Source organism: Pleurodeles waltl, chromosome 7, assembly GCF_031143425.1.
Source record: "Pleurodeles waltl isolate 20211129_DDA chromosome 7, aPleWal1.hap1.20221129, whole genome shotgun sequence".
NCBI classification, from domain to species: domain Eukaryota; kingdom Metazoa; phylum Chordata; class Amphibia; order Caudata; family Salamandridae; genus Pleurodeles; species Pleurodeles waltl.
In genome coordinates this window covers 219,235,288-219,258,093 of record NC_090446.1, presented here as the reverse complement: position 1 = coordinate 219,258,093, position 22,806 = coordinate 219,235,288, and the positions used below count along the sequence as shown (strand labels likewise).

The 22,806-nt window shown below is 47.1% G+C and overlaps 1 protein-coding gene across 1 annotated transcript in view; it reads left to right on the top strand.

The window, feature by feature from the left end:
* The window catches only part of SPO11 (SPO11 initiator of meiotic double strand breaks), an 883,213-nt gene that overhangs the window by 483,455 nt on the left and 376,952 nt on the right, over positions 1 to 22,806 (top strand). The window contains exon 9 of the mRNA XM_069201619.1: positions 4,156 to 4,255. Within this exon, the coding sequence (XP_069057720.1) occupies positions 4,156 to 4,255 (100 nt within the window). The remainder of the gene's footprint in view (positions 1 to 4,155; positions 4,256 to 22,806) is intronic.

Sequence of the window (22,806 nt, the reverse complement as noted above, 5' to 3'; positions counted from 1 at the left end):
CAACCGAAGAGCTCTTTTTGGGACCGCTAACATGGCGGTCTGGCCACCAAAATTGTAATCAGGCCCTAAATTATTATAAAATGTTATGTACTTTTTTTAATTGTCCTTATACTTTACCATAGGGGGTTCTCCATCCTGACTATAGAGTCTCCCTATGGTAAAATGTAGGCAAAAGTAAAAAAGTTTGCTTTATATTAGGAAAGGCTATTTCAATATTTTATAATTAAATAATGAATGTTTTATGTTTAGGCTCTTTTAAAATCCAATAATATTTATTTAATATATATCTATGGCCCTCATTACAACCCTGGGGGTCAAAGACCGCCAGGGTTGTTTTGGCGATCGTACCGCCAACAGACTGGCGGTACAAATTGCCATATTATGACTGCGGCGGTAGCACCGCGGTCACACCGCCGGGACCGGCGGTTTCCCGCCATCGTTGTCCCGGCGGTTATAATCCGCCAGGGCAGCGCTGCCCTGGGGATTATGACTCCCCTTCCCGCCAGCCTGTCCATGGCGGTAGAGACCGCCATGGAAAGGCTGGCTGGAAGGGGAGTCGTGGGGCCCCTGGGGGCCCCTGCACTGCACATGCACTTGGCATGGGCAGTGCAGGGGCCCCCAGGCACAGCCCCACCCTGCTTTTCACTGTCTGCACAGCAACACATCAGGAGCCGGCTGCAATGTTACGGCCGACATCCCTGCTGGGCTGGAGGGCGGAAACTCTGTTTCTGTCCACCGGCCCAGCGGGGATGTTGTAATGCAGCCGGCAGGTTTGCAGCCGCATAGGCGGCCGCTCGGCGGTTCAACCTTGGCGGGCGGCAGAGAGGTTGTAATGAGGGCCTATATGTTTAACTATTTTAAATAATTTAATTTAACATTATTTCCTGTAGGGTTTTAGATACCCCCATCATTTTCTAGCGGATGGTGTTGCAGTACTGGTAGTTAGCTAGACTTACTCAGGCTCTGAAACTGGAATAATTTACAGCTGTTTTAGGTCCCTTTTTAGTTGTAGTAACTTTAGATATTCAGCTTGTGGACAGAAATTGACATAATATTTTATTGGTGGATGTTAATTCTTCCCTAACCCCTCCTTAAACCTCCAAGCCGCTCCTTACCTTACACCTGCCCAATTCTTTCCCTATTTAATAGCAAACATGCTCCTTTTTCTCAGCCACTCCTTCTGGTCCCTTCCACATTTACAATTAATTAGTCAACTTACATGTGTGAGAATATCCCCAAGGTAGGAGAGGTGGAGGTGGGGATTTACGCTGGTAGATTTGGAAACAGCATTTTGTGGTACTTTAGTAGTACTACTTTAGTAATGCTAAACATTCTATAAAATGCGTTTTGTGAATAGGTCACCATGTGTTCGAGTAAATAAATGTTTGTATTTCCCATTTCAAATGAAGGATGGTGTTGCTTACAGAAGCAGTCCTTCTTCTGAAGTTTCTGATTTTTGTTAGGTTTGCGGTTAGTCACTATCAATCAATCAATCAGTTTTTGTAAAGCGCAACTACTCACCCGTGAGGGTCTCAAGGCGCTGGTGGTGCGTCTGGGCCTCATTCGAAGAGCCATGTTTTGAGGTTCTTCCTGAAGATGGTGAGAGATGAGCTTTGTCTGAGGTGTGTGGGCAGGTTGTTCCAGCTCTTGGCTGCGAGGTATGCGAAAGATCTTCCTCCAGCTGTGGTATTCCGGTTGCGTGGGATGGTAGCTAGGCCCTAATGGGCAGAATGGAGGGGTCTGGCGGGGTTATGGAAGGAGATGCGATGGTTCAGGTAGGCCGGTCCAATGTTGTGCAGGGCCTTGTAGGTGTGGTTGAGTAATTTGAAGTTGATTCGCTTTGCTACTGGGAGCCAGTGGAGGGTTCTCAGGTTTTGGGAGATGTGTTCTTGGAAGGGAGGTTCAGAACGAGTCTTGCGGCAGCATTTTGGATGAGTTGTAGTTTCCTGATGTTCTTTGGTGTGGTGCTGGCATAGAGTGCGTTGCCGTAGTCGAGCTTGCTAGTAACTAGGGCGTGGGTGATTGCTTTGTGGCGGTCGACCCGGATCCAGTTGAAGATTTTGTGGAGTTGTTGGAGGGCATGCCAGCAGGAAGAGGTGACTGCGTTTACCTGTCGGTCATTGATAGGGAGGAGTCGAGGATGATTCCTAGGTTCTGGGCATGGTCAGTCAGAGTAGGTGGTGCGCTGAGTGATGTGAACCCCCAGGAGTCGTCCCAGGCTGAGGTGGAGTTTCTAAAGATGATGAGCTCAGTCTTGTCTGAGTTGAGGTTGAGGTAGCTCCCCTCAGCCAGGCAGCGACGGCTTTCATTCCGGTGTGAAAGTTCCTCTTAGCTCTGTCCGGGTCTTCAGGGGGGGATATGAGGAGTTGTGTGTCATCTGCGTATGACACGATGTTCATTTCGTGGTCTCTGACGATAGCTGCCAGCGGAGCCTTGTCTATGTTGAAGAGTGTTGGGCTCAGGGAGGATCCCTGAGGAACTCCGCAGCTGGCTTCTGTTGGTTTGGATATGAAGGGTAGGAGCCTGACTCTCTGTGTTCTGGTGAGGAAGGAGTGGATTCATTGCAAGGATTTTCTTCTGATTCCTGTGTCATGGCGTTTGGTGCATAAAGTGCTGTGGGAGACCATGTCAAAGGCTGCTAAGAGGTCGAGGAGTATGAGTGCTGCTGTGTGTCTGCGGTCGAGGTATGTGCGGATGTCATTGGTGGCTTCAAGAAGTACTATCTCCGTGCTGTGGTTGCGGCGGAATCCAGACTGAGAGGTATCCAGAGAGTTGTTGTCCTCGAGGAGCTGTTGCAAGTTTAAGGCTTTTTCCAGGACTTTGGCTGGGTATGGTAGCAGCGAGATGGGTCGGAAGTTCTGATGGGTTGGCTGTGGGTCTCTTCAGGAGGGGCGGACTTTGGCGTGTTTCCTTCGAGGAAGGTGGCTGTTGTGATGGAGCAGTTTAGCATCTTGCAGAGTTCGGGGGCAATGAATGCACTGGCTCTGTTGTAGATGTGGTGAGGACAGGGTCTGTTGGAGCTCCGGAGTGAATGCTGTTCATGATGATTTCAGTCTCTTCTGTGGTGAGCGTGGACCAGCTGTGGATGGTCTTGCGCTGGGGGGATGTTCGTGGCTTCAGAGGGAAGATTGGTGAATTTGTTGATTACAGTGAAGAGTTCTCTCGTGTTGTGCAGGGAGGTGTTGTCAATACCTCCTGCTTTTACTAATATTACACATATATGGCATACTTATAGTGGTTTGCAACCAGACGTTTTCATCCATTCATCTGCTGTCGTGAAATTCACATTGAATTTCACCCACTACCCATGCAGTATGGTGCAGTGGGTCAACCTACTTTAGCCATTGGCTAAGTTCACTGTGAGTGGCTGCCTTCTGCCTTTTCACAAGAAACACATTCACACACAACGTAGTTTCCTTAAGTGCCATGAACTTATGGGAACTATTTTTGCTTTTAGGTATTTCTTTAGCTTTATGAGGGCCCTGCGACTTCCTCATTAATAAGGTTTTGCTAAGACCATGACAAAACAAAACAAGCATTGACAAAGCAGAGGGCCAGCTTCCAACACAAGTCCTATTGGCTTTGCCAGTGCTTGTCTTTAAAAGACAGCTGCATTCTCCTGTTTTATGCTGATCTTTGTGAGAGGTTACAGGCTGACATTTTCAGCTGATGAAAGCTCTTTTGTGGTGGGCCAGCGGCTGCAGGACCTATGTGTCTGATTTCCCGTCCTGTACATGCAGCGGCTTCCATTTCTGCTTTTATTTACGCTGGGCAGTGCCGCGAAGAATGGCTGTTCTGGGACGAGAAAAGAATGTTCCGATGTGTTCCGTGGCAGGGATATTGTTTTTTCCAAAACCAAATCCACGCTGGCAAAGGGGGCTTATGCTTTTCGGAAAGTGTTTCATCAGTGCTGGTCAGCACACTTTTGACAAAAATCCCTACTAACCTGGCAAGGATCGTTATGTATGTCAGATGGTTCACTGAGGGGCAATTGGAAGGGCAGGTTTCACCGTCCCCACGGATTGTTGAGCCACCACCCAGGCTATCAGTTACTCTCTTCCCAGCAACTATTGCATGTAACTCGCCTTTATTTTCAGTGATCTAGTTTTCATTTTAATTCGAGTCATGAGTATATATTGTTATTTATTTTGCCAGGGGAAAGGAGTGCCGGATCTAAACACAAGACTGTTAATTAGAAAGCTCTGGGACACGTTCCACACACCAATTTTCACACTTGTGGATGCCGATCCACATGGTAAGTTCTTGTCGAGCATCGTGTGTGAACTTGCACGTTTTCCAAGTATAGCATCCTTTATTTTAAGGTCAAAATAACTGATTCACTGTAGGAAAGTACCATCTTGCCTGGCATGTTACCCCCATTTTTCACTGTATATATGTTGTTTTAGTTGTATGTGTCACTGGGACCCTGCCAGCCAGGGCCCCAGTGCTCATAAGTGTGCCTGAATGTGTTACCTGTGTTATGACTAACTGTCTCACTGAGGCTCTGCTAACCAGAACCTCAGTGGTTATGCTCTCTCATTTCTTTCAAATTTTCACTAACAGGCTAGTGACCAATTTTACCAATTTACATTGGCTTACTGGAACACCCTTATAATCCCCTAATATATGGTACTAAGGTACCCAGGGTATTTGGGGTTACAGGAGATCCCTATGGGCTGCAGCATTTCTTTTGCCACCCATAGGGAGCTCTGACAATTCTTACACAGGCCTGCCACTGCAGCCTGAGTGAAATAACATCCACGTTATTTCACAGCCATTTTACACTGCACTTAAGTAACTTATAAGTCACCTATATGTCTAACCTTTACCTGGTAAAGGTTAGGTGCAAAGTTACTTAGTGTGAGGGCACCCTGGCACTAGCCAAGGTGCCCCCACATTGTTCAGGGCCAATTCCCCGGACTTTGTGAGTGCGGGGACACCCTTACACGGGTGCACTACATATAGGTCACTACCTATATGTAGCTTCACAACGGTAACTCCGAATATTGCCATGTAACATGTCTATGATCATGGAATTGCCCCCTCTATGCCATCCTGGCATAGTTGGCACAATCCCATTATCCCAGTGGTCTGTAGCACAGACCCTGGTACTGCCAAACTGCCTTTCCTGGGGTTTCGCTGCAGCTGCTGCTGCTGCCAACCCCTCAGACAGGTTTCTGCCCTCCTGGGGTCCAGCCAGGCTTGGCCCAGGATGGCAGAACAAAGGACTTCCTCTGAGAGAGGGTGTTACACCCTCTCCCTTTGGAAAATGGTGTGAAGGCAGGGAAGGAGTAGCCTCCCCCAGCCTCTGGAAATGCTTTCATGGGCACACATGGTGCCCATTTCTGCATAAGCCAGTCTACACCGGTTCAGGGACCCCTTAGCCCTGCTCTGGCGCGAAACTGGACAAAGGAAAGGGGAGTGACCACTCCCCTGACCTGCACCTCCCCTGGGAGGTGCCCAGAGCTCCTCCAGTGTGCTCTAGACCTCTGCCAACTTGGAAACAGAGGTGCTGCTGGCACACTGGACTGCTCTGAGTGGCCAGTGCCACCAGGTGACGTCAGAGACTCCTTCTGATAGGCTCCTTCAGGTGTTGCTAGCCTATCCTCTCTCCTAGGTAGCCAAACCCTCTTTTCAGGCTATTTAGGGTCTCTGTCTCTGGGGATTCCTTAGATAACGAATGCAAGAGCTCATCCGAGTTCCACTGCATCTCTCTCTTCACCTTCTGCCAAGGAATCGACTGCTGACCGCGCTGGAAGCCTGCAATACTGCAACAAAGTAGCAAAGACGATTACTGCAACTCTGTAACGCTGATCCTGCCGCCTTCTCGACTGTTTTCCTGGTGGTGCATGCTGTGGAGGTAGTCTGCCTCCTCTCTGCACTAGAAGCTCCGAAGAAATCTCCCGTGGGTCGACGGAATCGTCCCCCTGCAACCGCAGGCACCAAAGAACTGCATCACCGGTACCCTGGGTCTCCTCTCAGCACAACGAGCGAGGTCCCTTGAATCCAGCAACTGTGTCCAAGTGACTCCCACAGTCCAGTGACTCTTCAGTCCAAGTTTGGTGGAGGTAAGTCCTTGCCTCCCCACGCCAGACTGCAGTGCTGGGAACCGCGACTTTTGCAGCTACTCCGGCCTCTGTGCACTTCCGGCAGAAATCCTTTGTGCACAGTCCAGCCTGGGTCCACGGCACTCTAATCTGCATTGCACGACCTCCTAAGTAGTCCTCCGGCGACGTGGGACTCCTTTGTGCGACTTCGGGTGAGCACTGTTTCTCTCCACTTTGTAGTGCCTGTTCTGGCACTTCTGCGGGTGCTACCTGCTTTTGAGAGGGCTCCTTGTCTTGCTCGACGCCCCCTCTGTCCCCAGACGCAATTGGCGACATCCTGGTCCCTCCTGGGCCACAGCAGCATCCAAAAACCCTAACCGCACGATTTGCAGCTAGCAAGGCTTGTTGGCGGTCTTTCTTCAGGAAAACACTTCTGCACGACTCTCCACGGCATGGGGGATCAAATCAAATCAAATCATTAGCATTTATAAAGCGCGCTACTCACCCGTGCGGGTCTCAAGGTGCTAGGGACAAAGGGGGTGGTTATCGCTGCTCGAACAGCCAGGTCTTTAGGAGTCTCCGGAAAGCGGAGTGGTCCTGGGTGGTCCTGAGGCTGGTGGGGAGGGAGTTCCAGGTCTTGGCCGCCAGGAAGGAGAAAGATCTCCCACCCGCCGTGGAGCGTCGGATGCGAGGGACGGCGGCGAGTGCGAAGCCAGAGGAGCGGAGGGGGCGGGTGGGGACGTAGAAGTTGAGGCGTCTGTTGAGGTATTCCGGTCCCTTGTCGTGGAGGGCTTTGTGTGCGTGGGTGAGAAGTCGGAAGGTGATCCTTTTGCTGACTGGGAGCCAATGCAGGTGTCTCAGGTGTGCGGAGATGTGGCTGCTGCGGGGTACGTCGAGGATGAGGCGGGCCGAGGCGTTTTGAATGCGTTGTAGGCGATTTTGGAGTTTGGCTGTGGTCCCAGCGTAGAGGGTGTTGCCGTAGTCCAGGCGGCTCGCGACGAGGGCGTGGGTCACGGTTTTTCTGGTGTCGGCGGGGATCCAGCGGAAGATCTTGCGGAGCATGCGGAGGGTGAGGAAGCAGGCGGAGGACACGGTGTTGACTTGCTTGGTCATGGTGAGAAGAGGGTCCAAGATGAAGCCGAGGTTGCGGGCGTGGTCTGCGGGGGTTGGTGCGGTGCCGAGGGCCATGGGCCACCAGGAGTCGTCCCAGGCGGACGGGGTGTTGCCGAGGATGAGGACTTCCGTTTTTTCAGAGTTCAGCTTTAGGCGGCTGAGCCTCATCCAATCTGCGATGTCCTTCATACCCTCTTGTAGGTTGGTCTTGGCGCTGGCGGGGTCCTTGGTGAGGGAGAGTATAAGTTGGGTGTCGTCGGCGTAGGAGGTGATGATGATGTCGTGCTTGCGTACGATGTTGGCGAGGGGGCTCATGTAGACATTGAAGAGTGTCGGGCTGAGTGATGAGCCTTGAGGTACGCCGCAGATGATCTCAGTGGGTTCTGAGCGAAACGGAGGGAGGTAGACTCTTTGGGAGCGGTTTGCGAGGAAGGAGGCGATCCAGTCCAGGGCCTGGTCTTGGATCCTGGTGGAGCAGAGGCGGGTGATTAGGGTGCGGTGACAGACGGTGTCAAAGGCAGCCGAGAGGTCGAGAAGAATGAGGGCGACTGTTTCACCGTTGTCCATCAGGGTTCTGATGTCGTCCGTGACTGAGATGAGGGCGGTTTCAGTGCTGTGGTTGGTTCGGAATCCGGTCTGTGAGGGGTCGAGCAGGTTGTTGTCTTCCAGGAAGGTGGTCAGCTGTTTGTTGACGGTCTTCTCTATTACTTTGGCTGGGAAAGGCAGAAGGGAGATGGGGCGGAAGTTTTTCAGGTCGCTCGGGTCAGCCGTAGGTTTCTTTAGTAGGGCGTTGACTTCGGCGTGTTTCCAGCATTCGGGGAAGGTAGCAGAAGAAAAAGAAGAGTTGATGACGGTCTGGAGGTGCGGGGCGATGATGTCGTCGGCTTTGTTAAAGATGAAGTGCGGGCAGGGGTCCGAAGGGGCGCCGGAGTGGATAGAGTTCATGATGGATTTGGTTTCTTCCGTGCTGATGTTGGTCCAGTTGTTGAGGGTGATGGTCGGGGATGTGGGTTCTGTGGTGTTTGGTTGGGTCTGGTGTCCGAAGCTGTCGTGGAGGTCGCTGATCTTGCGATGGAAGAAAGTGGCGAGGGATTCGCACAGATCCTGTGAGGGCGTGACGGCGTTGGTGTTGGCGCTGTGGTTGGAGAACTCCTTGACGATGCTGAAGAGTTCTCTGCTGTTGTGGCTGTTTTTCCATCCTCCAAAGGGGAAGTCTCTAGCCCTTGTCGTTCCTGCAGAACCTTCAGCTTCTACTGTCCAGTAGCAGCTTCTTTGCACCCACAGCTGGCATTTCCTGGGCATCTGCCCATCTCCGACTTGCTTGTGACTTTTGGACTTGGTCCCCTTGTTCTACAGGTACCCTCGACTGGAAATCCATCGTTGTTGCATTGCTGGTTTGTGTCTTTCCTGCAGAATTCCCCTATCACGACTTCTATGTCCTTTGGGGAACTTTAGTGCACTTTGCACTCACTTTTCAGGGTCTTGGGGTGGGCTATTTTTCTAACCCTTACTATTTTCTAATAGTCCCAGCGACCCTCTACAAGGTCACATAGGTTTGGGGTCCATTCGTGGTTCGCATTCCACTTTTGGAGTATATGGTTTGTGTTGCCCCTATCCCTATGTGTCCCCATTGCATCCTATTGTAACCATACATTGTTTGCACTGTTTTCTAATACTATTACTGCATATTTTGGTATTGTGTACATATATCTTGTGTATATTTGCTAGCCTCATACTGAGGGTACTCACTGAGATACTTTTGGCATATTGTCATAAAAATAAAGTACCTTTATTTTTAGTACATCTGTGTATTGTGTTTTCTTATGATATTGTGCATATGACACTAGTGGTAATGAAGGAGCTTCACTTGTCTCCTAGTTCAGCCTAAGCTGCTCTGCTAAGCTACCATTATCTATCAGCCTATGCTGCTAGACACCCTATACACCAATAAGGGATAATTGGGCCTGGTGCAAGGTGTAAGTACCCCTTGGTACTCACTACAAGCCAGTCCAGCCTCCTACATTCACGAATTAAATAATTTCATTAAAGAACATGTTAAACTATTGCTTTCTGTGGTGTGGTGAAAACTGTGTGGAAGTAGGTGTATTTGTCACAATGACTCTGTGTGGTTATATTTGTGCTATGAAAATAATAACATACATGAATGAAGGGGCTAGCCCTCTTCACTAATCTCACAGGGCTCAAGCAAACTACCAAAGCCCTTTGGAGTATTGTGCCGGAGGCCACTGACAAGTCAAATATGAAGAGGACAAGCAAGAGGCTATTTACTTAGTTAAGAAAAGGTCATCTATGACACAGGCCACATCCAACTGAATTACACACAAGACATAGTTATCCTCTTTTTTGGACAATTGATGGAAGCCCCCAAAAAGCTAAATAAGGAGAAGGTTTTACTGAAGTGCATATCCCTATGCTGCAATGCAGTCTTTAGGTCTGCAGGGTGCAAGATAGAGGCTGCTGGAAAAGTTTGAAGACAAGGCAAGAATTTTATAGATTGACCAAGAAAGGAGGCGTATATATCCTATATTGTCTTGGGAAAAAATATAGCCATATCAGTGAGACAGTGAATGCTTCACTACCAGATTTTTAGCCGCTCCATCTGTTGGTCAAAGATTTAATGACTGTAAACACTTCTCATACTGAGTTACCTGCATTGTCAATTTTTTGGCCAGAAATGTTGCTCACATTTTGCTAATGGCGTAGTGATACTTTTAGGTTGCTTTTCTATATTCATGTTTACTGCAAGAGTCATAGGTCTTCCTCCACTTTTGGTCTAGGATTTTGCATTCCTTCTTTTGCTTAAGGATGTCAAACCAATGGCCAAGCCTCCTGACCGCAAGGCCCAGATGATCACAAGTAAAATAACACAGAAGTGATCCAATCCAACTAGTTTCTATTGCATTCTTCCAGATTCTGGCCTCGTGAGTTAATAGACAATTAAATTCACTAGGATCCACTTTGAATCAGTGTCTACCAATACTAGACATGGAGGGGCTGAAAGGAATTTGAGAAAGATTCCAAGATCGGGACCACAAAATGGTCTGACTATAGCAGGTATAAATCTGAGGTACATTCAGATTTAGGAGATGACACTTCTTAAATGTGAAAGATTTCACTATTTGTGTCAATTGGATTGTGGCTACGTTTTGTAGTAAATTAGCAACTTGTGAACAATGCATATCACCCAAATGAATATTCATATCATCTATAAGAGTGAAGTTACACTTGAAGAGAGTAGGTGATGCCACCTTGTCGAGGAGAACCAGGGTTCCTGACTCCTGGAGCAGACAGGAAAAGATGGGCTTGCATTTGGTGTGCTCTCAGTGTGCCAGTGCTGCGCCTGCTGAATACATCTACGCCCCTGCCTTCAATAAACAGTGTGACTGGACAAATAAACTAGAACGTAATTGACAGTGGTACTTCACAATGTCCCAACAAGATGGGAACAGAATCTCCCCCTGCAATTGGAGCTTGGGTCGGGGAGCAACTAGATATACAACAATTGTACTCTGTGCAGAACAGGAACAAAGTGCAAGATGGAGGTTACATAAAGTGCTAAATGCAGTTTAAAAGCAAACGGTGCCTAAGTATGATATACTAACAGTGCCTAGAATACAAAATCTAAGAAAGTACTGATCTCGAGTGGCAGGAGAGGATTTCATACATAACTAAGCTGATAATGGAAAATCAACTTAAAGCATTGGGGTGAAAACTGTAATCTGAATACTATCCTTCTTTGAAGGTGCATCTGGGTGCCAGCCTTCATTGAAAAGTATGGCTGGACAAATGGACAAGAGCACAACTAAAAATGATGCCTCACTATATCCCAACAAGATGGCAATAAGAATATCCCCATGCAGTTAGAGCATGGACTGGAAAAACAACTAGATACGCAACAGTTGTACTCTGTGCCGAAAAGGAATAAAGTGCAAGATGCAGGTAAAATCAAGTGCAATTTTAAAATGGTGATTAAGCCAGGTATGATCTAAAAACAGCGCCAAGAATTAAAATTCTAAGAACACACTGATCTGGAGTGGCAGGAGAATATTTAATATTACATACATAAAGCATCAGGGCGAGAAATGTAATCTTACTTCAAGGCCATCTTTGAAGGGCAGGAAGAAAATAAGTTACTTACCTGTAAATGGAGTTCTCCAGTATTGATATCTTTCATTGATTCACATGCTTGAATAATTCACCGTCATCGACGTGGGAGTCCCACGTTATCCTAATAAGCGGTATGCATTATTATAATAGGCTGTAAAGGGAATTCAAAGTTCAGCTTAATAACCAATCTATGTCCTTTTTCAAAAAAGTTAGCAAATGACTAATCAGACGACAGCACCCTTCAGAACCCTCACCACAGAGGCTCCAGTACCTCAGATTTTCCCACACAGTGGTGAGGTAGAAGCAAAGAGCAATAAGGGGAGCCTCTATGGGAAGAAGGTTGAGGCGCATATGAATCTATGAAAGGTACCACTACTGGAGAGCTACAATTACAGGTAAGTAACTTATTTTCTTCTCCAGAATTTGATCTTTCATAGATTCAAATGCTTGAATCAGAATAGTTAGCAGTGTGCAATGTAAATAACAGTGATATCAACAGGAATCGGGTTTGGTGGGAAAAAAGAATTATAATATGGCTCACCTTATTGGAAGAGTTGACGTAAAACAGCTTGCCCCTCTGCAGCATCTGACTTGCTAGCCTCGACTAGACAGGAATGCTGGGTGAAGGTGTGTCTGCTGGACCATGATGCTGCTCTGCAGATCTGCGGAATGGATACAATGGCAAAGGGCTGTGGATGTAGATATAACACTTGTAGGATGGGCCTTCACTCTATGCATCAACAATATTCCTGCTTGTACGTGGCAGAATAGCATGGTGTGTGCAAACCACTTTGTGATAGTGGACTTGGAGGCTGAAAATCCCTTTCTTAAATTACCAAATGTTACAAATAACTGTTCTGATTTGTAAAATTGTTGTGTTCTGTGTAAATAGAAGTTGATGCACCTTTTTATATCTAGTGTGGGCAGAGGTTGTTCTGCCATTGTTTGTGGATTTGGAAAAAATGTCTTTAGGATAATGGGTTCCTCAGGATGACAATCCACTGGTATTTTAGGTATGAATTTAGGCTTAGTTCTGAGGACAACACTGTCTTTCTTGAACTGAATGAAAGGTTCTTTGTTAGTAAAGGCTTGTAGTTACCAAACCCTTCTAACTGATGTAAGTGCTAGTAGTAATGCCGTTTTCCAAGTGAGATATTTTAAGTCTTCCCTGTGGGCTGGTTCGAATGGGCTTTCATTTAACTGGCTCAATACAATATTGAAATGCCAAGCATGCAGTGGTTCTTTCATCAGAGGGAAAACCCTCAAAAGCCTTTTCATGAACTGTTTGATGCTCCTTGAGGACCAAAGAGAGTGTGATTTGCCGGACATTGCTGCTAGATGTACTTTTATGGATGAATGTGCATGACCAGAGTTGGCTAGATGCAGTAGATATGGTAAAATCTGCTCAGGAGTTAAAGAGAATGGGTGTAAACTTATTTGGCACCAAATACAGAAATGCTTCCACTTCAGCTTATATGACTTGTTGGTGGAGTCCGTTCTTGCCTTAGCCAGAATTTTTCTGCAAACAGTGGAAAAGTTTAGGTGTTCGAACTCATGAAATTCAGGAGCCAGGCCAATAAAAGTTGAGACGTCGTATTGGGATGTGAGATCTGGCGCTTGTTCATTGTTAACAATGTCATACTGGGTGACAGTTGTATGTGGGATTGCTCCGACAGTAGGAGTAGTTCTGTGTACCAGACTTGTCTAGGCTATCTGGGAGCAATGAGGATGATGCTGCATGGTTCTCGCTTAATTTTTCTTATTATCTGCTGGATTAGAGGAATTGGGTAAAGCATAAGAAAATATTTTCAACCATCAAATCAAAAATGCATTCCCTCATGATCCTTTCTGGTGATGCCAGCTTGCATAAACTGGCATTTGCGGTTGCTGCTGGTTGCAAATAGGTCAAGCCAAGGTGTGCCCCATTGACTGAAGATGTTTTGCAGAAGTTGGGGGTCTAACTCCCAATCGTGGCAAGTTGAAGTCAACTTGCTTAATGTGTCTGCTAGCACATTTGATGCCCCTGGCAAATGCTCCGCTCTCAATGATATCTTGATCTGTATGGCCCACTTCCAGATTTCCTGAGCCTGGTGTGTCAGGACGGATGATCTTGTTCCTCCCTGTTTGTTTTAATAGTGCATGCTGGTGGTGATGTTCATTCTGATGAGTACTGATGACCCTGCGACTCTTGGAAGGAACGAGCACAGTGCTTGAGCTATGGCCTTTAGTTTCAGATGATTTATGTGCATCCTCTTTTTGGAGGATGAACATTTTCCACTGTTTGGGAGATCCTGGAGATGAGTGCCCCATCCCTGATGGGACACGTCTGTTGTAATAACAAAGTCTGCTACTGGTGGTAGAATTGCTAGTCCTTTTGAGATAGTGCCCTTCTGAGCCCACTGTTGCATGGACGAAACCATAATCGGGGTAATTTTAATTATGTAGTTGAAAGATCCCTGTGATTGTTTCCACTGCTTGTGTAGTTCTTCCTGCAGTGGCTGCATGTGAAGTCTTCAATTTGGGAGTAGGGGTATGCAGGGGGATAGCCTCCCCAGGAGCAACTTGTACATCCAAACTGAAATGGACCTTCTTTTGGTGAGTTTTTGGGCAATTGCCGGATAATCTGCAGTCTTTCCAAGAAGGCAGAAGCTTTGTTTGTGTTGGTGTTTAGAACTACACCGAGGAAGGTTAACTTTGTCTCCGGAGTGAGAGATGACTTCTGAATGTTCGTTGTGAGACCTAATTTCTTGAACAACGCAAGACGTATGTTCGTATGTGCTGTGGCTTTGTGAGATGTTGTGGTTTTTGTTAACCAGTCACCAAATATGGGAATATTTGGACTCCTCTTTCTCTTAGATGGACTGCCACCAGCACAAGACATTTGGTGAATATTCGTGGAGCTGACTTTAACACGAAAGGGAGTACTTTGAACTGGAAGTGGGTGCTGCATACCTGGAATCGTAAGTACTTTCGATGCTTGGGATGAATGGGGATGTGGAAATATGCATCCTGAAGGTCAAAAGATGTCATGTGGTCCCCATGGTTTAAAAGGTGTAAGATATCTTGTAAGGTGACTATTTGAAATTATTGCTTTTTTACATACTTTGTTAGTTTCCAAAGATCCAAGATCAGGTGCAGTCTCTTGACTTCTTGATGAGAAGCCCATTCCCTTTTGAGACTTTGGAACCCTTTCTATTGTCCCTTTCTTCACATAAGAGAAACCTCCATCAGTAGCTGTTTTAGACGTAGAGCTGGTGGTCTTTGGGTGTGAGATTTGGTGGCTTGTTAATGAATTTGAGGGTGTGTTCCCGGGCTATGACATCTGGCAGAGGATCTATAAATTGTGACATATTCAACCACATTTGTCTGTTGGATTTTGCTAGAATTGCCAGTGAATTAGGTGCACAAACTGTGAGTCCTGCCATACTTGAGAATTGATCCCGATGGAATCAAGGCGGCGCCCACTTTTATCTGATGGTGTATTGATAGGTGTGGAAGGGTTTTTGGAGTGCCTTTGAGCTGCTTGACTTATAATAGAGTATGGCTTGGGGGGACCCACTAAGCATGCTGGTGCATCGTCTGGTGCTTTGTATTTTTTGTCCAGTCTCGGCATGACTGCTGACATAGTGGCTGGATTTTTCATTGTGCGAATACCCTCTTGCCAGATTAAATCTATTATGGGTATTGCCTTTACTGACTTTTTTATGGGCTCCTTAAAATCATATAAGAAGTAGACTGACTGCTTGGAGGTTAAGGTAAATTGGAATCTCTTCACTGCACGTTCCATTATATTATGAAAAACACCTACATTGTCTGGTGGTGAGTCTACTGGAGGTGGTAGAGTTGGTGATGGTGGAAGCATAATGTAATCATCATAGTCAGTAGTAGTTGATGTTTGATCTCTTATTTCACCTTCTTCTTCTTGTTCCTCTTCTGAGTTATTATGGTCATCTGCTGGTGGACCTGCCAATTGTAGCATAGACAATGGGGGCACTGATAAAGGCAGTGTTGTAGGCCAAGTGAGTGGCGCTTGAGGCGGTGACCTTATGGGTGTTTGAAAGTGCGATGGAGGTGCAGATGGAGCAGGTTCAAGGAAGCGGTTGTAATAATCTTGGAACGTGGCTTGAAGATTGAATTTCAAGTATTGTGGCATTTGGACTGTTAGCTCCTGGTGACCTTACAGAGAGTAACCTTAATGTTGCTTTTGTGTGTGTTCACCCATATATGAATCATCCTGAGAATGGTGGTCATCATTCTACTCATCATCTTGGTATTTAACCTATAATTCTGATGGGCTGTGTACCAATGTGAAAGGCCCTTCATCATCTAAATCCTCTTCTAAGAGATGAGCTGGTAGGAACAGAGTAATTTTGCTTGGTGACGTGCGTTCCGGAATTATAACCTCCTCAGGGGATACGCCAGAGAGTGACATGCTTGACGTAGGAATTAAGAATCTTAGAGGTGTCTTTAGTGTCTCTGTCAACAGTGATTTAGATGGTTTTGTCACCAACAATGATTGTTTATTTTGCCAGCAGTAACAGTGATTTTCATTTAGGAAATCGGTGTTGATGTTGTGGTCGTCAGCAATACTATTGCCAACTGTGGTGTCCTCGACTATGCTGTTGTTGACTGGGCTGTTGTTGACGGCAGTGGTAGAAGTGTTGTCTGTTTGCTTGTTTACAAGTGAGTTGACGTCAGTGGTTTTGGCATCATCGAGGTCATTTACTTTTTAGATGGGCTTTTGTACATTGGAGGCACAGGTGCTTTCTTCATGGACGGTCCCGTTTATGTTATTTTGTAGGAGATGATGGTCGTCGATGCTAGTGGCAATGAGGAGATTATCATGCCGCCTTGGTAAAAGTCAATGTTGTCGTGGTGGATGTCGTTGATGGTAGTAACATTTCTTGATTTTTTGACAGACGTAACCTCTTTTGACAAAGGAAGTGATTTTGATATTTTTCTAAGGGAAACTCCCTTTACTGCTGATGTGGAGGGCTCTGAAGAGATCTTAGAGGAATATCTCAGATTTTTTAGACTGCAGATGGTGAAACTTTTTAAGGGCCTTTCCCGTGTGTTCTGAAGGCTCGTCTTCCTGTGATCTGCCTCTCTTGTGGTATCTTTCAGTCTTTGAAAATCCATCACTATCTTCCTTAGAGACTGGGTGTTCCTTAGATTTAAGTCTCTGTAACCACAGCAGTAGTCTTCTCTCCCTGTCCTTCGGGGTTTCTGGGAGAATGTGCAACAGATCTTACAATTTTTGACTTTATGCTCTGAATAGAGACAGTAAATACACTCTCTATGAAGGTCCTTTGAGTGAAATCTCTTTTTGCCAAAGGTTTTACAAGACTTAAATGGGCCCTTTTTTGGATATTCTGACACGGTCAGAGAATTTGAGTTTGAAACACGATAAAATTTAAATCTGACCTGAGAAGAATCTTCCTGAAAATAACTGTTTTGAAGAGAAAACTGAGCAGAACTCAGGGAGACTCCCATCACACGACGTGCAGTAGAAAATATGAGGAACTAGAGCCTCTGTAGTGATGGTTCTAAAGGGTGCTGTCGCCTGATTGGTCATTGGTGAACTTTGATCCTTTTTTTAAAAAGAGCATAGATAGGTATTAGGTTTAACTTTGCATTCCCGTTACAGCATATTATACTAATGCATACTGCTTACAAGGATACCAAGGGACTCCCAATTTGACGACAGGGAATGATTCAAGCATATGAATCTATGAAAGATCCAATTCTGGAGAATAAGGACTCACCCAAAATTCCTCCCTGAGGTGGCTTTGAATTTTTAGGATAATCAGATCATTACTTTACCAATGTTTTTCAAGAATCTCTCTTCTCTGGCAGAAAGGTCCCTCCACACAATTAACAAGAGAAGAGTATTAAAGTTTCATCTAGGTATGACCAAAGACTTCTAATAGTCCAAGCAATTATTTGTCAACTTGGGTCCATTGTTGACTTGATTTGGCAAATCAAAACAATCACTGGCCAGGTGGATAGTTTCTTGTGTCATTTTCCTTTGCTATCACAACTCTAATGAAGCATTACTCGGTAGACCCAAGACTCATCCACCAAGGGGAAAGAGGGGACTGCTTCAAATCTGAGGAATACTCCAGTTTCTGAAATTAGCAAAGGAGCAACCTGAAGGTCTGTTACACCTGTACAAGACACTGATGTATTGATTCAGATTCTAGAAAAGTGTCAAAGACCACTATAGCCCTTTACCTGACTGATCAGTTTTATATGATACAATCCTGACAAAACAGTTTTTATATTGCTGACAAACATCCTCTCATCTGATAGAGAGATCTAGTTGCATGTTCCTTACCTTAGAATTTCCCCCTAGGCACCAGTCTGGATCCAGAGAATTTTCTCGAGCTGTACACCTGCACACTGCTAGGTGGCGTCTATCTGCTCTGCGTACGGCATCGTTTGCACCGGATATGATGTTGTGGGTCCTATATCGGTGGCACCGGCACGCTGACGTCAGTTCTTTTCGTTTGACACTAGCCTAGTGCTGATCTAAAAAAGAGCTACCCCTCAGTAGTTTTTTGACTGATATTTTTTTACTTTTTTTCGAAGTTTTATGAGTGTTGATATTCCTGGTGCGTTGAGGGTGTCTTCTGAAAAGACCGGGGTCAAGCCCTGAGGATCCTGTCGTTGGGCAATGTCCATGACGGATCAGCACCTCAAGTGCCTGTGGTGTCTGGAGTGCGACCACAACCCGAAGTGGTGTTCTGAGTGCCTGGCCATGAATCCGAAAGCTTTGAGGGAATGGTCCCTAAAGCTCCTTGCGGCCCAAGGCTCTGCTCTGCATCGCTCCTGATCTAATTCGCTAGGAAAGTCCCGAGAACAGTGCAGAGCCTCCATTCATCATCGTCCCACTCCAAGTCCCCGGGACGGTTGGGTAAATCAAGGCACAAGAAGAAGTTGAAGAAGAACAAAGGTTCTTCAATTTCCCCCCGTCGACCGATGAACGAGGGAAAAGGTGCTTCGGTGTTCTAGGCCTCCATCCTCAGAGCCTGCGTCTGGGTCAACTCTGCACCACCCTGAGTGTCTGGGAGCCAGAGCGACCCCTGCCAAACTCAGAGAGATTTATGGTACCAGACACCTCATTTTTGGGCAGTCTGACCCTGCTAAAGCGCCCTCAGGCCCCATGGTGTCGGGAAGGGCCCCCTTGGGTTTGTGCTGGCAGCTTTGGCCTTGGCTCTGGTGGGCACCCATGGATCCATTCCTGGATCCGAACTGGTGTCGGTGGTACTACTTTGACCTTCCCCAACGCCGGTTCCAACGCTGACGCTCCCAACGACACTCGTGCTCCCAGGTGGCGTTGACCCCATCCTCACTGTCGACTCTAATACAGGATGGGCAGGTGTAGTGAAACGCCGATTCCGATTTTGACAGGGGCATAACCCTCGTGTTGGATCCTGACCCTCATTCTTATGGGTTGGGGTACGGTGAGGAATGGGAGGGGTCGCAGGACCCTCTAGAATACCAGCTACAGGTAAACCCTATGGACTGGTGTACGGATCTGGGTGAAGCCAGTGGACTGGATACTTCCCCTGATACTAGCATGCCTTCTTCCCCTACCGTGGCTACAGAGGAGGGAGCGTCCTATCCCTTGGTGGTGTGAAGAACAGTTGAGGTTCTAGACCTTAAGCTGCCTTCAGTGGCAGTCAGGACTAACCTCCTCACAGAGTCTTCATCCTCTGAATCCCTGCTGCCCTTTAATGAAGCCCTTACTGATGTCCTGCTGGGTACCAGTTCCAAATCCAGCACAGGGACTCCTGTGAACTGAACTATTGCCCGCCACCATCTACCTGCCCTATTTGACCCAGCATTACGGATGCAGCACACTTCCCCGAGAGCTTGGTTATCTGGTCCAGCCAGCTCCCTGCCCGCCTGCCCCTCTGCAGCTGCCTCCAAACCTCCCTAATCTGACGATTCCCCACCAAGGACCAGTCGGAGGCAGGATTTTCTATTACCTGCTTCGCTGGCAATCCATCACCTCAGACAGGTGGGCTTTGCAGAGAGTCCGAAGGGACTATCCCATCCCCTTTGAGACTATCCCTCCATCCATGCCACCATGCTACGATCGTATGGCGGAGGATCACTTGTTGCTTCTCCATGTGCAGATTATGGCTTTCTTGGCCAGGGGAGCCATAAAAAGGGTGCAGGTGCCAAAAGTAGGTTGTGGTTGTTATTCCCACTGCTTTCTGGTGCCTAAAAAGGACAAGGGCGGCTGCCGTATCCTAGACCTCCGGTCCCCCAATCTCTTCCTCAAGAAGGAGAAGTTCAAAATGCTCACTCTGGCTCAGGTTCTATCTGCCCTGGTTCCAGGAGAATGGATGGTAGGGTTGGACTTGCAGGACACTTCCCGCCCTGCCTGCCCACAGATGTTACTTGTGGTTCACAGTGGGCCACAAGCACTTTCAGTTCACCGTGCTCCCTTCTGGCCTTACCAGCACCACACGGGTGTTCACCTCGGTGACTGCGATGATCACAACTCATCTGCGCAGATCAGAAGTTCCAGTTATCAATGACTGGCTGTGGAAGGCAGGCTCGGCCCACACTGTTGTCTCCTACCTCCAGACTACAGCTACCTCCCTGCATTTACTAGGTTTCACTATAAACATGCTAAACTCACACCTGACTCCCTCTGAGATGCACCTTTTCATTTGAGCTTTCCTGGACACAGTGCAGTTTCGGGCTTATCCTCCTAAGCAGCGAGTCCAGGTTATTCAGGCTATGATACTGATGGTTCCACCTCTATCCTGGATTTCGGTAAAATTGACTCTGAGGCTGCTGGGCCGCATGCCCTCCTGCATCCTGCTGGTGACCGATGCCAGGTGGCATATGTGGGCTCTTCAGTGGGACCTGAAGTTCCACTGGGTGCAGCATCAGAGGAATCTTTCCAACATGATCACAATCGCAGAGGGAACTGTGTGAGCTCTGTAGTGGTGGCTAACAAACTGCGATTGGGACAGAGGCATATCCCTCTCCCTTCCTCATCCAGATATGACAGTAGTGACAAATATGTCACTCCTGGGATAGGACGCCCACCTGGGAGAAGCAGACATCAGAGGTATCTGGTCTCCAGCGGAGTCTAGACTTCTATCAATCTATTGGTGCTCTGGGCGATCAGACTAGCATTGAAAGCATTTCTTCTCCCTCTCAAAGGGAAGGTAGTGCTGGTGTTCACGGACAACCCAACAGCCATATGGCACTGAAACAAGTAACAAGCAGTGAGAATGAGGTTGTGGACCCTTTGCCAAGAGGCTATGCGCCTTTGTACGCAGCTGGAACAGCAGGGCATATCTCTCCTGGTTCAAGATCTGGAGGGCTCTCTGAATGTCAGATTAGGCGAACTCAACTGACAATGCTTAGTCGATCACAAATGGTGTCTCCATCCAGAGGAGGTGAAAGTATCTTTTAGAAGTGGGGAGAGCCTTGGTTAGATCTGTTTGCCTCCACAGAGAACATGCAATGTGAGCAATATTGCGTGTTGGAGTTTCCAAGGTGGCTCCAGCTCATCAACGCTTTTCGTCTTGAGTGGAGCTCAGGCCTTTCCACCCACACCACTTGTGCCCAAAGCTCTCAAGAAAATCGAGAATGACATGGCCTAAGTAAACCTTATGGCTCTAGATTGGGCACAAAGAGTCTGGTATCCCGAGCTATTGAGTCTGGCCATCGATCCTCCGATCAGACTGCCCTTTCTAGAGGATCTCTGTCGCAGCAGCAGGGGAGGGTTTCTTCACCCGAACCTATCCAGTCTCTGCCTTCTTGCGTGGATATTAATCGGCAGCAGTTGACAGCTTTTGACCTTCCCCTCGAAGTCTGTAACACTATCTTAGCAGCCAGGCATCCCTCCACCAAAATGGTATTCACCTATCATTGGAAGAAATTTGTGGCATGGTGCACAGGCAAGTCTGTAGGGCTCTGCTTTTAGGCACTCTCAAAGGTGATTTATCTGCAATCTCTGCTTTCTTACGGCTGCCTGATCTGCCTTCTTTGTTTAAATCCCCTATTGTAAATAGGGTCCTTAAGGGCCTTACTCATATGTTTCCTCCTTACCCCTTCATTGTGCCCCAATGGGACTTGAATTTGGTTCTGATATTCCTGATGTGTGCTCCTTTCGAGCCTCTCATAGTTGTCCTCTAAGTCTTCTCACTTTGAAAACAGCCTTCTTTGTGGCCATTACATCTGCCCCCAAGATTAGTGAGCTGCAGGCATTATCAAATAAGCCACCCTACGTTTCCATCTATCCTGACAAATTGGTGCTTCGCACACAGGCATTTTTTCTTCCGAAAGTGGTTACGCCCTTTCATGTAGGCCACTCCATCACCTTGCTTTCTTTTTATGCACCCCACATCTTTCTAAGGTAGAGGAAAGACTCTACCGCCTGGACCCAAAAAGAGCGTTTGGGCCCTACCTTGATCATACCAAAGATTTCCAGGTGGATGATCAACTCTTTGTTGATTATGTGGGTGCGAAGAAATGTTGGGCAGTGCAGAAGAGAGCCATCTCCAGATGGTTCGTACTCTGCATTAAAATGTACTATGCATTGGCAAAGTAGCATCCCCCTCAGGACTTGCTTGCTCATTCTACCAGAGCTAAAGCTACAATCACTGCGTTAGCATGCAGAGTTCCAGTCCTGGACATCTGTGAGGCAGCAACGTGGACTTCCCTACACACATTTACCAAACACTGCTTCCTGGACAGTCAGGTCTGGAGGAATGGGCACTCTGTCCGTTCGGTCATGCAGGACTTTCTGGGGTGATCTTGGTTCGCAGACCCTCCTTGGGGAATGGTATTGCTTGGGTATCTGTTCTGAGGTAAGGAATCTGCAACTAGATGTCTCTGTCAGATGAACAAGTTACTTACCTTCGATAACGCCTTATCTGGTTGAGACAATTTTTAGTTGCTGATTTCTCACCGACCCACCCAACCTACTCGCTCTGTGAACTGATTTCTAGGAACAGGGACTTCCCTATCAGGGCCCTAGTTTTGATGCACCAGTAGTCAGTGTTCTTCATTGCTCTGTGCTTCTGGTATGAAAAGTCGTGAAAAGAAACTGACGCCAGCGTGTCTGGGTAGTGCCTATATAGGACCCTTGAAGTCATTCTTATCCGGCACAGACGAAGACGAATGCGGAGCCGATCGACACCACCTAACGGCGTGCAGGGATATTTCTCAAGAAAAATCTACGGATCCTGACAAACGCCTGGGGGGAAATTCTAAAGTAAAGAATCTACAACTAGATATTTCTCTACCAAATAAGGTGTAACAGAAGGTAACCTTCCTCAGTTTTCAAACCAGATTCTCTACAGCTGTTCCTTCTAGCCACTACTAGTTTGCCGACCCTCAGTACACCAAGTTAAATCACTAATATAGGATGCTCACTAGGCTTGAGAGCAACGTTAGTTTGGATGTGCGCTTTGGCCATCTCGCCATAACTAAACAATATAGTGCCTAAAAATAAAAGCAGGTTTCTTTAAGTAATCCTGGG